Raw genomic sequence first — 16,027 nt, 5'->3', positions numbered from 1 at the left:
TAAAGGAAATGCAAGAGGTTCCATACGCTGCAGGAGTGCTTTCCCCTCTCATCTTGCAGGGGCTGTGATGGCCTTGCAGTGCTGTAATTAGGAAATTCATTTCACACTTGATGTTCTGGTTCTGCACGGCTCCACTCACGCTTCACACCTGCACTGCAGATGAAAATGCTTACCCAGCATTTTACTTGCTAGATGAATGGTTTTCCTCTTCTGAGCTTAAACAAGGATTTAGCATGATCTACAGATGGCAGCTACATTTCACAGAAAAGCATTAAATACACAGAACTGCTTATGAGCGGAAGAACACTGTGGCTTTCCTTCAGAGGTCTGCAGGGCTTAGGATCCCAAGGAAAGCTACAAGCATTTTAGAGAAGACTCCTGATGAGAAGGGGAACAGATCAGTGTGATGAAATAGGGGCAGTTCCCCGCCTAGGGAGGAGCAAACCTGTAGACAGCCTTGGAAGCAACACAAGAAATGTTTGCTTGATGCAGAAAGACCAGGGAAGAAAACAGAATACTCTTACTTCAATCCAGCAGATCATTTAAACATAGGTTTAGTGCATAAGGAGGCCCAAACTTCTACTGGGTGGGAAGAGACACACTGGGCTGGAACTTTGTTAGAGCAGATCCTCCACTGGGACTCCGCTGTAGAAGCCAATTCTGTCCCAGTGTGGTAGAGAAACTGGCTTTGAACACCTAAAGAAGGATTTGCCTACATGAATAAATCCATCTGCAAAGCTGTGCACGTCTTACCTTTCACCCTAGCCTCCCTTGGAGTCAATGGAAATCGGTCAGGAGAAGATGCTTCTCACTCAAAAGAGAGACCTAAAGCAGCCCAGCTGAACTGTGCCCTAAAATTGGCTGCCTCTCTCCCCTGAGGACGTGAGCCTGGGGCAAATCTCCTCCATCACCTGCAGGTGTCTAATCACAGGAATCTCACCACCACCTCCTGTGTGGCTCCCAGAAGATACTTCACCTGGTGCCTAGATTTTTATTTCTGCTGTGCTCCCAGCTTTCCCTGGTTTAGATGATGGCCTTAACCCCCTTGCGCCGGCCCGAAATACCGAGCAAAACCACCACTGCAACAAGCAGAGGGGAATGCGACACAGAGGGAAGTGTTTGGTGCATGCAGCCAGCACTCGCCCCCTTCCAGGGTAGCTTTGGTCACCTGTTTGCCTGCCTGATCTCCTCAGTTGCCACAGGCTAAGTGCTGGTTTGCAACAGGTTTCTGGGACAGGGAGAGGCTGGTTTTCCAGCCCCGACACAAGTCCCAGCCTCCGCACATGGTCACCCTGCGGGAGGCCAACCCACGTGGAGGCAAAGGCTTGGGGTGGGCTGTGAAGTGCGGGCGCTGGGGACCAGCACAAGCCTGACGCCGCCTCAGCAGCGAGACGGGGACAGGCGTAGCTGTAGTCTGCCACCATGCATCCCATAATGCTTTGTGCGAGCAGCAAGTGACAAATGTAGGACAGAGGAGGTGGCCTGCGACCCCCCCCACTACCCTCCCGCCTCTCCCCAAGCTGATCCTGTGCCATGGGATGTTGGGGTATGGCAGCTGAGCCAGGCTTATCTGCCTCCCGGGATTTAGTGTTGATGTGGCAGCACGGGCAGAAATTAGCAGGGCTGAGGATTTTGTCTTTTGAGAGAAGCCAGAAGAACGGGAGCAGCTTAGGGAAGAAAAGTGATGACTGGCTCCTTCCCCCCCCACCCCCGTTTCTTCAACAGTGAAAATAAAGTTTTAGAATTTGGAAATGTAACATTTTGATTTCTAGAAATGCATACAAAATTGGAGGGAGAGGAAACACTAACTAAAAAAAAAAACCCCAATAATTAGCTTGCTTGTTCTTTAGGCAGAGATGAAACCCTGCCAGTGGTACAAAAATACACATTTCCAACTGCAAAGGGCTGATGGCCATCAGTGTGCCGCCTGTATTCTCATTGGCAGCAGACGGCACGGTTAAGGAAAATCCTTTTCAGTAAGGGGCAGCTTAGCTAGGCTCTGGTGAAAGTGTGCTGGGCACAAAGATTCCTACCCGAAGCAGGGCCCTTAATTCACGGTCCAGTATTCCCTGGAGCCCTGCAAACCCTCCTCGCTTGCTTTGTAGATTCCCTGTAACCCTGAAAAGCTCCAGAGCTGAATGAAGCCAAGGTCACCGTGACCTTCCTTCTCCCCTTCCCCGGGGTGTGGGGGTTCCGGGGCTGCACAGCATCACGCCAGCCCCTTCCCCTTACTCTGAAGGCCCGGGGCTCCTCCAGGCTGGCTCACCGGAGCCGCCCGAACCCGCTTTACAGGCGGTGCCCCCGCAGGCAGGGGTTCACCTGCCATCTAGCGGGGTTTCTCCGTCCCTGCGGCTGCCTCCGCCTTCATGCAGCGGCCCCGGCCCCCTGCGGAGTCCGCAGCGGACACCCCCCCCCCACACCCACCGACACCCGCACCCGCACCCACACCAGGGGGTGTGGGGCGGGTGTGAGCATCGGGGAAGCCGCGCACCGAGGGAGAGTGCACCGACCGGGGGTGTGCGCTGTGTGCGGAGGGGGTGTGCCCCGGGGGCTGCGAGCGTGCCCCGAGGGGGTGTGTGCCCCGGGGGGGTGTGTGCCCCGGGGGTGTGCGTGTATGCACAGGGGGTGTGAACCGGCGGGTGTGTGTGTGTGTTTATGCCCCGGGGGGTGTGTGCCTGTGCACGGAGAGGGGTGTGCACCGGGGGCTGCGAGTGTGCCCCAGGGTGGGTGTGTGCATGCACAGGGGGTGTGCACAGGCCGGGGGGGGTGTGTGCCCCGGGGGCGATTGTGCCCCGGGCGTGTGTGTGCATGCATAGGGGGTGTGCACTGGGGGCTGCGTGGGTGCCCTGGGGTGTGTGTGCCCCGACGTGACTGTGTGCATGCACGGGGGGTGCGTGCACCGGCGGGCATGTGTGCGTGTCCCGGGGGGCGTCTGTGCGTGCACAGGGCGGTGTGCCCCGGGGCGTGCGTGTCTGTGCCGGGTGGGGGTGTGCACAGGCGGGGTGTGTGTGTGTGCCCTTCGCGGGGAGGCTGTACACGGAGGGGCTGTGCACCGACCGAGGGGAAGTGTACACATCGGGTGGTGGGGGGGCACGGAGGAGGTGCGCCCCGGGGAGGGGCCGTGCACGGAGGGGGTGTGCGTGCCTATCCGCGTGTGTGAACCCAGCGCGGCGCGGGGGATGTGTGTGTACACCCTCCAGGCCACGCACGGAGGAAGCGCGGGGCCGGGCGGCTGCGCAGGGCCGGTGCCCGGGGGGGCGGGCACCGTCAGCAGCGTCTGCGGCGGGGCGGGCGCGGCGGAGCGCCGCCTCCCCGGCCCGCTCGGGCCTTGCTTGCTGAGGCCTGGCCGCGCCGGGAAGAAGGGCCGATGGAGGCGGCGGCGGACGGTGGGGGAGCGGCGGCGGCGGGCGGTGGCGGCGGCGGCATCGCCCTGCACGACTTCATCGGGCGGCTCGGCGAGCAGCTGGTGCACTTCCACGCCATGCGGCTGCGGGACTCCCTCTTCCTCTGGGTGGGCGCCGCCCCCGCCCTGGCCAGCCTGGCCGTCGCCATGTGCACCCCCCGTGTGAGTGTCCCTTCCGGGCCGGCGGGGCTCCGCCGTCTCTGCCCCGGCTCTTCCCGCCCTGCCGGGGACCGATCCCTGCCCTGATCCCTGTGCTCCGCTTGCAGGACAGCATCCCGGTGGCCGCCTCGCTCCTGGGGGATCCCTCCGACACCGCCTCCGCCTGCCTGGCACAGCGCTTGGGTAGGTGCGGGGCGGCGGGGGCGAGGGGGGAGCCGGGTCGGTGGGGGCGGGGGTGGCCTTCCGCGGAAGGTGGGGTGAGAGCACGCCTGTCGACCCCCCCCCGGCAGAGCCGTGTCTGGTCGCCTCGGGGCCACCACCCCCGGTGATGGTGGGCGCGGAGGGGTGCGGTTCTTGCTCCACACACCGCCCCCGCAAACCCTCCCGGCCGCGCAGATTACGGCCGTCTCCGTTAGGATTCGCTTTTTATTTCGGCCGTGGACAAGCCCGCATCACCTCGGGTGGCGGGGGCCCTGCCTCAGGGCGCGTTGAGCAGGGTCAAAGCCATGTTATTTAATACCCTGACCCTGGCTTTGGGTGGGCGGCAGGGGGGAGGCACACGCTTGTACCGAGCGAGTGGGATTTTCAGTGAGCTCCTCTCTATAAAGCCATAATACTTGTCTATAAAGCTGTAATGCTTCTGTGCTGTGGGGTGGGATGGCCATCGTGCAAGGCACGTGAAGATGAAGCCAACCCTCATCACATCTTGCACCTTTTAGCCCTCAAATTCTGGCCTGGAAAGTCCTGGATCGTCTCACAGACTGCAGCTTTTAGCCCCCAAATTCTGAGACGTTCTGGCCTGGAAAGTCCTGGATCATCTCACAGACTGTCCCTGCAGCATGTAACAGGCACCTCTTGGGATGTCTCCGTTATCAGCGGGTGTAAGGGTGTCCCGCTATACCTAGTGCGGTGCTGATGTAGCCAGATTTCTGAATCTGAATGATAACTTTCAGACTCCTCTATCTCTAAAAAAATACTTGGCCTCATGCGTCCTAGCGCCCTCACATCTCTGGCAGCTGCATCATGCTGGTTACTCATCATCCATCACCTACCAGTAACTGATGCAGCTCCACCTGGTGAACTGCTGAAGTACTTGTTACCGGGTTTTAAATGCAAGGTGCTGCGCGGCTCAATCTCATCTGACTTCTCCTGTTTCAGTTGGAAGGGGCATGTAATTCTTCTTAATTATCTGTGTGCTGATCTTCCTTACGGGCAATAGGTCCTGAGTTTGTATTGTCAGGCAGTTTCACGAGTCTACGCCTACTTCTTCTCCATGTCCACTAACACATATATAAAAAAAAGGATTGCTCACAAGACTGATCTTTGAAAAACAGTATTAGCGTCCTTTCTTCATCCTGATAACTTATCTCTTAATAACCACTGTTGTAGTCTCCCCTGGTGCCAGCTCTTTCCCTACATACTGGGTTCAATTGTTTCCACTTTAAGTAATAACAGCATACGTGATTTCTTTATGTGTAATTAGTGCATTATCCTTAATAAGTCAGTTAGTAAAAATGTAGTCAGAGAGGGTTTGTGTAAAGTATAACAGTTCATTCCATTTTCTGTTTGGTCTCTGCATTACTCGTTTCTTCTGAGTCTTGCTCTTGCTGTAAGCTTCTGTGTAGCGTTGGAGTCTGGCTGACAGCTCTAAGTTGTCTTGGTGATTCCCACGCTCTCCTGTCTTTTGTTTGTTTTAGGTTTTTTTTAAGTGCTGTCTTCACTCTTAAAGGTTTATTAGATATTTTATAGCTAGAGTTGGTAATAACTTGTCACTTCTTATGTTAGTTCTTTCAGTGTTCTTGGACAGAAGCTGTCCAGGACACCTGCTCTTTCTCACAGGAAGTGGTCTAAGTTTTGTTGCCATTTTGGTTTTTTTTTTTTGTTTGTTTGTTTGTTTTCTCATTTATATTGCTAATTTCACATACTTCGTTACTGCGAACTGATAGTGTTGCTTGGTACTGGGATATCAGTACTCTTTATCCTCAGAGCATAATGCACCTTCCTGTTTTCTTTCTGCTTGTGCTTTAACTATCTTTCATTATTTTGTCTTAAGCTTTCTGTGCCAGCTGCCGCCCAGCTAGGCTTTTGGGCAATATTCCTCTGTATCCGTGCCTTCTAACCTCTGGGTTGTGGTTTTCCTTGCTGGTCAGTCCCTTTTATATTCATTATAGATACAATTCTTACTTGTGCTATCCTGCTTAAGGTATATTGTGTTGAGGAAGGCCCGTAGACCTTTTTCACCTTTGGTTGGAAAGAGAAAGTCAATAACACACTTCTAGCTTTGAATAATTACATGCTGCTTCTTTACCCAATCATAACTGAGTTTTGCGAAGAGAAATAAATCTTCTTTCTGAAATGCTACACCTTCATTTTTAAGTTTGCTTTTGTCAATTCAGCAATTTAAGTCGGCTCATGGTCACTTATTCCAAAATAATTTATTCTCCTGAAACCAGCGGACCTGCAAGATCATCATTAAGCATCTCGGTATCTCCTCCGTTTCACAAAGTGCTCGGTAAGGAAACGTGTTCTGCCTTGACTAGAAATACCAAGCTTTGCTGTTACTGGTAAGTTTTCCTTTGGGAAATTAAATCCTTGTTACTCCCACAAATTCTGTAATAACAGAGATGCTATTCACAGCCTTGTAGCTGTGTGTCCAAGGTAGCCTTTTTAACCATCCTGCCATGTGGTAATCTTCAGGCAGGCAGTATTATCTTTTTTTTTTTTTTTTCCTCCTGTGCTGTCACCATTTTTTCCTTGCCGTTTACATTCTGATCTTCGCAGGCAGTAACTGAATTAGCATACGATGCCATTTGAACGTAAGTTGTTGTTTTGGTGTTTTTTTTGTTATGCTTCACAGTCGCATTCCATCACCTGCCTTTTTTTCCTGCCCTGGAGCAGGAGTTTCAGCGCTGCCGTGCATCAGTGTAGATATTCTCATGGTTTTTTCTTTACAGCCTGGTAGGGGTCCTAGCCACAACAGCTGAATTTGGTGTCCTGGCTCTGTCTTCTCCCATATTTCAGGGTTGCTTTTTTCTCTTTTCCATTGCTGAAGACACATTTGCCATGTTCCTATTCCTCTACCTACCTATTTCTATATATATCTGCTGGTATTAGGTGCAGGGGCTGTTTCCCGCCACCCTGCCTGTTTGCTCTGGCATGAGATGTGTCTCACTCCTAAAAGATTGTTTCCTGTAGGTTAGTGGATTCCAATTCTTGAGAAGATCTTGTCCATTAATGCTTCTCTTACCTGCATATCCTGAAATCACAGCGCTTTCAGCCACAGTGATTGCTGAATAGTGCCAAATCTTCATCTTCCCTCTGTAGGGACTAGTGGACTCTCAGTGAAGGTCACCTCAACCTCTTTGAGTCTTTCCCAGCTGGGCACAGTTCCCCTCCACCACCTTTTTTCCAGCACGAATGGTCTACAAACTTATAAAATCGTAGAATGTGTTGGGTTGGAAGGGACCTTTAAAGGTCATCTAGTCCAACCCCCCTGCCACGAGCAGGGACATCTTCCACTAGATCAGGTTGCTCAGAGCCTCATCAAGCCTGGCCTTGAATGTCTCCAGGGATGGGGCCTCCACCACCTCTCTGGGCAACCTGTTCCAGTGTCTCACCACCCTCATTGTAAAGAATTTCTTCCTAATGCCTAATCTAAACCTACCCTGCTCTAGTTTAAAACCATTGCCCCTCGTCCTGTCGCTGCATGCCCTTGCAAACAGCCCCTCCCCAGCTTTCTTGTAGGCCCCCTTCAGGTACTGGAAGGCTGCTATAAGGTCTCCCCAGAGCCTTATCTCCTCCAGGCTGAACAACCCCAACTCTCTCAGCCTGTCTTCATAGGAGAGGTGCTCCAGCCCTCGGATCATCTTCGTGGCCTTCCTCTGGACCCGCTCCAACAGGTCCATGTCCAAATGCTTGCCACGTTATGCCAAACACTTATGCCAAACACTTGCTCTACCCTTTCTCCTGCTCCCATTGGGCCCCTCTTCAAGCTTAGATGTGGGCCTTGGTCCTCTCCATGAGGTTGTAGGAGCAGGTCTGTGCTGCTTCTGGGCACATCCTGGATGATGGGCTGCCAAGGAACCTTTTTCTCCAGTTTGAGGGCCTGGTGCAACAGGGGTTAGTAGCCAAGTTGTGTGGGAAGCAGCCCTGCTAAGGGTTTTTTTTTGTTAAGCCTTGTCTTTCGCCGTTTTCTGCTTTACTCTGAAGCTGCAGATGGTCTTCCATGGAGACATAAGATCTTCCCTCTTCATTCTTTCTCACAAGAGTCCACATGTCCAAATGAATCCAGAGGGAAGTGGGGACAGAAAAGGTCCTCCTCGGCACAGGCAGCCCTGAGGGTGTTCCCAGGAACTGGAACAACATCCTAAAGATACAACGGGCTCTTACGCAAACATAATTAAGAAGTTGAGTTTGGACACTGCAGTGTACAATGTAGCTTCGTTAGATAGGATAATGGTATTCATTAGTTCAGAATTAGTGTTGCATTCATTCAGGGCATGATGAGGAAGCACTAGTGCTTACAAAACATGCTGCTTTATACCACAAAATCTGGTGCCAGGCGCTATTTTTTTTAGCAATCAGTGCAGCGTGGTGCATTATATCAGCATTTTCTAGTGCCAGGTCTTAAAAGGCAAATGAGTCCTTGCATTTCAGAAGCAGCTCTACTTACTGAGCCAGGAAGCTGTTAACCTGTTAGAATGGAAAATTGTAATAAATTGATTTGCATAATGAAAATGCCTCAAAGGTGCTGTTTAAGTACATTTTATATGTGTTTATAGGTTTCCTGTAGTTAACTTTCCCATTTAAAAAGGATTAAGATATTAAGCGTTCTGGTGTCTTTATTTTCAATTTTTAAAATTCAGATGATATTTTTGAATATTCAGCAGAACAGTCCGATTTCTCCCTGGGATTGTCAGCTCACAGCTCATTCTCTGCCAGGAATATTTTGTGACCCAAATACCATTTTTGTCTCCTATTTTACACAACTCAATTTTAATTTAGTGTCTGTTTTTCCTGTATGGTTCTTACATTCTTCGTGAAGCTTAGCTTCAGCAGCGTATAAAGAGAGTTACAAATTTGCTGTATTACTCTGGTAAAATCTAAGTAGGATTCCACTTAATTTACAAAACACTTCTTGGTGTTATCTGATCTGCTCTGATAATTAAGTCTTCCTGCCCCAGTGGACATTATTTTTGTCACTGTTAATTAGCTCTCTCATGGAAGGCAGCTCTTAATTTTATAGCACCTCTCTCTAGGTATTTGTCATTACAGTAGCCTGGAACTTGTGCTTGCCTTCATCGTAGAATCATAGAATCGCTGAGGTTGGAAGGGACCTTTAGGATCATCAAGTCCAACCGTTAACCTGCCCTGACAAAAACCACTTCTAAACCGTGTCCCTAAGTACCACATCTACCCTTTTTTTAAACAGCTCCAGGGATGGTGAATCCACCACCTCCCTGGGCAGCCTATTCCAATGTTTAATAACCCTTTCAGTGAAAAAATGTTTCCTAATATCCAATCTAAACCTCCCCTGACGTAACTTGAACCCGTTTCCCCTCGTCCTATCACTTGTCACCAGGGAGAAGAGGTCAGCCCCCATCTCTCTACAACCTCCTTTCAGGTAGCTGTAGAGGGTGATAAGGTCTCCCCTCAGCCTCCTCTTCTCCAGGCTAAACAACCCCAGCTCCCTCGGTCGTTCCTCATAAGGTTTGTCCTCCAGACCCCTCACCAGCTTTGTAGCCCTTCTCTGGACACGCTCCAACACCTCAATGTCCTTCTTGTAGCGAGGGGCCCAAAACTGAACGCAGTACTCGAGGTGGGGCCTCACCAGTGCCGAGTACAGGGGGATGATCACTTCCCTAGTCCGGCTCACCACACTATTCCTGATACAGGCTAGGATGCTGTTGGCCTTCTTGGCCACCTGGGCACACTGCTGGCTCCTGTTCAGCCAGCTGTCAACCAACACCCCCAGGTCCTTTTCTGTCGAGCTGCTTTCGAGCCATTCTGCCCCAATCCTGTAGCGCTGCTTGGGGTTGTTGTGACCCAAGTGCAGGACCTGGCACTTGGCCTTGTTGAACCTCATACCGTTGGTCTCAGCCCATCGGTCCAGCCTGTCCAGGTCCCTCTGCAGAGCCAACCTACCCTCAAGCAGATCAACACGCCCGCCCAGTTTAGTGTCATCTGCGAACTTACTGAGGGTGCATTCAATCCCTTCATCCAGATCATTGATAAAGATATTAAAGAGAACCAGCCCCAGCACCGAGCCCTGGGGGACACCACTTGTGACCGGACACCAACTGGATTTAACTCCATTTACCACCACTCTCTGGGCACGGCCATCCAGCCAGTTTTTTACCCAGCGAAGAGTACACCTGTCCAGGCCATGAGCAGCCAGTTTCTCCAGGAGAATGCTGTGGGAAACGGTGTCAAAAGCTTTGCAAAAATCCAGGTAGATAACATCCACAGCCTTTCCCTCATCCGCTAAGTGGGTCACCTTATCATAGAAGGAGATCAGGTTTGACAGGCATGACCTGCCTTTCACAAAGCCATGCTGACTGGGCCTGATCACCCTGTTCTCCTGCATGTGCCATGTAACGGCACTGAGGATGATCTGTTCCATGACCTTCCCAGGTACTGAGGTCAGACTGACTGGCCTGTAGTTCCCTGGATCCCCCTTCCAGCCCTTCTTTTGGATGGGTGTCACATTTGCCAACCTCCAGTCAGCTGGGACCTCCCTGGTTATCATGTTCAACCCAGGCTCTCCAGCCTCCCAGAGTATTCACGGATGCCGTATAAATAAAGGTTAAAGGAACCAAAATCATTGACAGCAGGCTTAGACAAGAGCGGTGCACGCTTTTGGGGACCTTCTTCATGGTTCATAATAAACCAGAACTTTCTTAATTGGGGCCTAATCACTTTCCTGTGTGCTTTCCCTCTGTAAATGTTTTTCACAGCATAGACTTACCAACTCATAAACCAGATTTCAGTGCTAAGAGTCCAGTATAGTCTGTGGTTTCACTTAAACTGCGTTATATTTAAGAAGGGTCCAAAACCCCCTAAAAGAAGTGCACAGCTTCCCAGTGACTAATGGCTTTTTGCATCAGGCCAAAAACTAGTTGCTAGTCACCAGGCTTATATTGCCCATTTCCATGACGTGCAGAGTTCTGCCCAACGTGCCAACGCTCAGGTACTTGGTCTGCTATTCCTTTATAACTGTGTCCAGCACAGCAGGAGTGGAGAACATTGTCTTAGAAACCTGCATGATATGGCTTTTTAAAAGGCTTGCTTGAAAATCCATCATCGCTTTTATGCAAGAGCAAACTGTGGCTGACTACTCTGTTTTGTGTTTTAGCCAGCAAGACCAAAAAACAGATATTTGTCAGCTACAATCTTCAAAACACAGACAGCAATTTCACCTTACTCATAGAAAACAGGATCAAAGAAGAAATGATGGCTTTCCCAGAGAAGTTCTGACTTTGTCTCATTGTAAAATAACCTGAGTTTTTGTTTTAGAAAAACTGATTGCAATTTTCACACTGACATTAAGTTAGTATATTTGTTTTGTATGGTTTTGATTGAATTTGCAGTTGTTATTAAATATACCTGGACCTAAATACAGTTGGACGTGGACTATTGTGGGTTTTTTTTGTTTTTGTTTTTTTTTCCAAATTTGCTACTCTGTTAAGTAGGGGATAGGTGAGTAGAGTAAAAAATATGCTGCAATGTGAGAACATCATCATAACAGCATGTGTAGTGTCTGGCCTGCATGCAGTGTGGGGATCTGCTGGGAAATCAGTTCATAATTCTACTTGTACAATTAATCTGCTACGTAGTAGTATTGAACATAGTATTGCAGCTTTTAGAATTCAAATAATAATAAAAACCCCCAAAATGTGTTTTTGTATTGAAAAGCTGTAACATAAAATGAGCATTACCTTGCTCTATCTTCTTAGTGCCTATTGGTTGTAGTACTAGCAATAAACTTGGGCGCTTCCATCTCTTGGGCACTGAGGACACTAGAAGGGTTTCACAAAGGGTTTCACAAAGGGTTTTCTGTACGTCCCTGAGGGCTGTGTAGGAGGAAAAAAGCACAGCTTGACTTTTGGAGCAATAGATAAATCTGTCAAGCTTCTAGAAGAGCATCATGTGTGTAAACTGAACATACCCATTAGAAAAATCAGAGCAGCCACCACCACCACCTCAGAGCATCCTGCTGCTACATCTCTGGACTTGCCTTTAGGTAGGATGGATAGCCTTTCAAAGGCAGATCCATGGGCTGTTTTGTTCAACAAGAGGGGCAGCTGAAAGTTAACTATACAAAAAAAAAACCCAAAGCAACCAAAAAGCCCCTGGTGTGGTGACTGTTTGCAGCTGTCGATACGGCACACCACCTATTACTCAAAGCAATTTGCAGGAACACCAAACGTAGCAACCTGATGAGCGAGTCCAGGTTGTTTCTTTCGCATTGCAAGCTAAACCCTGACTCAGACATAAGCTTCCGATGCCAATTAAAAAAATACTAGTGCTGCTGCTAGACAACTGTCCTAACAACCTACAGAAAACTGGTGAACTTGCTGTGGCAGCACAAGCAGCAATTAAAGACTAACGGAGAGGTTGCCGATGTAGAAGGCATAACCCCTGCTGAGCCTCTTGTCCAAAGGGTTTGAACACCCCTTGGCTTCGGTGTTGCAGGTTTGATGTGGGCACAGAGGGCCCTTCCTTACCTGGTGGGAAGAGGTGCTGGTCCTTGGCCACAGTTCAAGATCAGGATAGCAAAAATCAACTGTCGGAGGGTGTTTTCTTTTTCATTTACACCACCCAGCGAACTGAGTCCACTGTTCTTCTGTGACTGAATGCAAAAGGTAATTAGTTACAAATCGGTGTGCTGATTTAATTAGTCTGATTGAAAGTCAGCTCATTCTGTTTGTAGAGGAGGGTAGGGCTGTTTGCCGAGGAGTCACGTTAGTTGCTGCCGGCTTGTTTCAGAAGTCACTGTGAGGGAGCCAGACCAAGGAGAGCCAGCTGATGGGACAACGTCATTTTATTCTGTACATTTACATACAAAGTTCTTTTCCGTAGGTACAACAGATGTAACATCATGCAGACATTTAGCTTGTAAGACTGTTTTCAGTACTTGATTTAAGCTTGTGCTATGAGGAAGCACCACCAGACTATTCATGATCAAAACGTACAGTAACACGATTCTTTTAAAACTTCATCAGAAACTGAAATGGGGAGGGAGGTCTCACCCACTAGACATAACACACCATACTCCTTTCCTGAAACATTTTACACAATACATTTAAAATGAGGTTTGTCATTTTATTTTTCTTTAAAAAAAAAAAAAAAAGTTACAGCAGGGGAGATCATCCCCCCACTGAATAGTGTTGTCTTATGTGCCAGCTACAGGCGCAACTTGACTTGACATTCACAGAGTTCAGTTAATGGCACTTCTGCTTCCAATTTGGTGACCTTTAGTGTTTGGCTCCAGGAAGTGGCAACAGTTAAAATACTTCCATTGACAAAAAAAAGCCTGGTTAACGAAACTGAAAAGTAAATCTCACAAACTCCTTTCCGAGTTGCCACAAAACACTTGCCAACAGGAAACTGTCCTTACCCATTTGCAGTGTGTCTGGCAAGAAAGGCCGTACTGAAACCTTAGAAGGGGAAAAAAAACCCCCAAGATCAAGCATAATATCACTTTCACATTTTTGTTAAAACTTACAAAGATGGAAGAAAGCCCTTAAATGGTAAACCCAAACAAAAATATCCACTGATGGGCTGTGAGGTTACTGAAGGTTCACAGAAAAAGGCCAAAATGGACAGGACAGCTTTGACCGCTTCTCCTGCTGCCGTGGCCAGAAAGAGACGCCTGAGAAAAGCATTTCCTGGTGATGGCCGTGGAGGAGACGTGGCCGAGGAGCCGATGGTGTGGCAGACTGAGAGCCCTGTCCCACCGTGGGACAAAGCAGAGCTCAGCAAGCATCTCTGCGTTTCCTTTCTGCCCTGCTGCATCACTTGGTACCCGACTCCACCACACATGATACGCTTAGCAAAAGCTTTCCAACTCTGTAAGCACGTGTGGAAAAAATTAACCATCACAGAAGGGTTCATCTTTTCAGGAAAAGGAGCAAAACTGGAACTGCCAAGGCAGGAAATTAGTTTGTGTTTTATTGTCATGACAGAGGGCCAGACCAACTTGAGGTGTTGGGGCTACCCACCTTGCAGAAGATCAGTACCGACTACCTGGCTTCAGGCAAAAAACCCTAAAAGCAGCAAATCAAGTCAATTTTATAAGAATTAAAAAAAAATTAAAAATTGCCGCATGTTCCTGTCACCTAGCTTGTTTATTATATGAAAGTTGATATATTTAAACAACCATCCTCTTCCCTGGGCCCGTCTGTCATCAGAGAGCAACCACCAGAATAGGAAACGACAAAGCGCCGTGGACGAGAGTGGTGAGGGCACCAGGACCGCTGGGAGTGCTGGAAGCAGCCGGTTCAACAGGCTTGTGGATGGTCTACAAGAGCCGTACCGTAGCTTGAGCACACATGCACAGAGACCACGAACAAAGGAGCTGCTGGCTCCATGGCACGATGGATGGCAGGACGCCGCTCCGTGCTTACCCCTGCTCCTCCGCTTTCAAGCCCTTTTCCATTAAGACTTGTTTTGCTTCTCCAATTTTTTGTGGTGAAGCCACTGGTTTTGTTTTGTTTTGTTTTGTTTTTTCCCCACTCCTCAATGTGTGCGGCTTGAAACAAGCATCTCATATCAAAGGCAAAAGTTATTGCACAAATTTGGCACGTGAATACTGTGTGAATGGGGAAGGCCTGGTTTTTTTGTGGTTTCTTTTTTTATTTTCCCTTCGGTGAACACAGACTGCAGAAGTCGCAGCACAGAACAAAAAGAGAAGCAGCCGCGCTCAAGCTCAACAATTGAACTTGAGTGTAAGGAAGATCGGGCTCTTGCTGTCACAGCAAGTCTGGCAAAGGTGAAAAAAACCACCACCCAGTAGCGTAACTTTGGGCAAAACTACCATCGACTGGTCCAGTGTTTCTTAGCAGGCTCAAGAAGAACCCGAATGTCCAACATCCTCTGTACAAAAATTAGCAGCTTTAGGACAACATTGTTACTCGGAACACAACAATCTCTTGTTGCTTCTGCAGGTCTACCTGTCCCCTTGCACTCGTCAGCGTCTGAGGCTGCGCTACTTGCGGCATTGCCCGCCGGGGAGCATGTATCTCTGATTTATTGGGGCCGGTAAGAGGACATCGGCAGCCTAATGGAGGATGGAAATTGTTAGGTACAGTAGTTAATCGACAATATATACAGCAAAGGAGGAAGGGGGAGGGAAGGTAGAGGAGGAAAGTGCAAATGAGCGCTTTCCATGTGTACGAACGCAGGATGTACATCAAACAAAGTGGCAACCATACAGACACGCAATACAACATCGACATCCTGCTGCTCTGTTTGTTTGGACGTCTGCACTACCGAGCAATCACAAATGGATGGCCTGAGTGAGAAAGGAGGGGAGGGAGGGAGAGCAGGGAGGTTAACTACAATGCAAGAAAGCTGCTTGTTTACAAAGTCCTTGCATTGAACTAGATCCTCACCATATTCACACAGTGAGAACCAAAAGCTGATGGCCAAAGGAAGTAGTTGGTTTGGGGGCTGGAGAAGAAAAACCAGGTGGCCACTATCAAAGTGCCATCCTGCACAGTAGGAAACAAACTGGATGTTCACTTTGCTTATCCTAGAGTAGGATTGATCCAATTTAAGTAAACTTTTTTTTTTTCCTGAATGAAAATCCTACAAGAGCAGTTGGGGAAGGGGGGAAATCTGGGTGAGTTCACTGTATATTCTTGGGTCAGAACAAGAAAACGTCTCTAAAAGCTCCAAGATGGCCAACAGCAGACCGTAAGTCATTACTCATGGGGTATCAATTCATTCCTTTCCAACAGTCACTTAAGCATTTTGTCCACTTAAATGGAAAACAAAAACCCTGGTTCTAAAAACAGGCAAGGCAATGCCAGGACACTCATTTTCCCGGAGCGGGAATCGCAGCTGCGATGCCTTTTAGAATAAAAGTATAGATCATAGCCCCTGCTCCTTACTTTTTGTCCCTGCTGGTCTATGCTCTTCTGCTGGAGCGGTCAATCAGAGATTCTGGGCCTCCTGGTAATTAAAGCCATTCCTAGCAAAACTAATTTTTGCGTCATTGGTCAAATCATTTACATCATCTATATTACTATTAAAGACCAGCGGGAACTCTGTAATATAGATTAATGGACTCTTAAAATGCAGATGGCTGATTCTCATTGAAAAATCAGCTTGTTTGGGTAGGATTTTCTTCACTGCATTCGGTGAAAAAAAAATAACTAATTTAGAAAGTAACTTTTAAGTGCACATGGGCTATTAAAAACAAACATAAGCTGCCTAAAATGCAGTCAGAGTTTCAGTCAC

The 16,027-nt window shown here is 48.8% G+C and overlaps 1 protein-coding gene across 1 annotated transcript; it reads left to right on the top strand.

Annotated features, from left to right (window-relative positions):
* The first annotated feature begins 3,269 nt into the window (after nt 1-3,269).
* Nucleotides 3,270-11,194, top strand: PSMG4 (proteasome assembly chaperone 4). Its single transcript, XM_074576050.1, has 3 exons — nt 3,270-3,565; nt 3,670-3,745; nt 10,917-11,194. Exons 1-3 carry the CDS (start codon nt 3,368-3,370, stop codon nt 11,036-11,038), a joined length of 396 nt encoding a protein of 131 aa, XP_074432151.1. The 5' UTR covers nt 3,270-3,367; the 3' UTR covers nt 11,039-11,194.
* The last annotated feature ends 4,833 nt before the right edge of the window (nt 11,195-16,027 follow it).

This window comes from Larus michahellis, chromosome 2, assembly GCF_964199755.1.
Source record: "Larus michahellis chromosome 2, bLarMic1.1, whole genome shotgun sequence".
Taxonomy (NCBI): Eukaryota; Metazoa; Chordata; class Aves; order Charadriiformes; family Laridae; genus Larus; species Larus michahellis.
The sequence above is the reverse complement of the archived record's forward strand: the minus strand, read 5'-3'. Positions and strand labels throughout refer to the sequence as shown.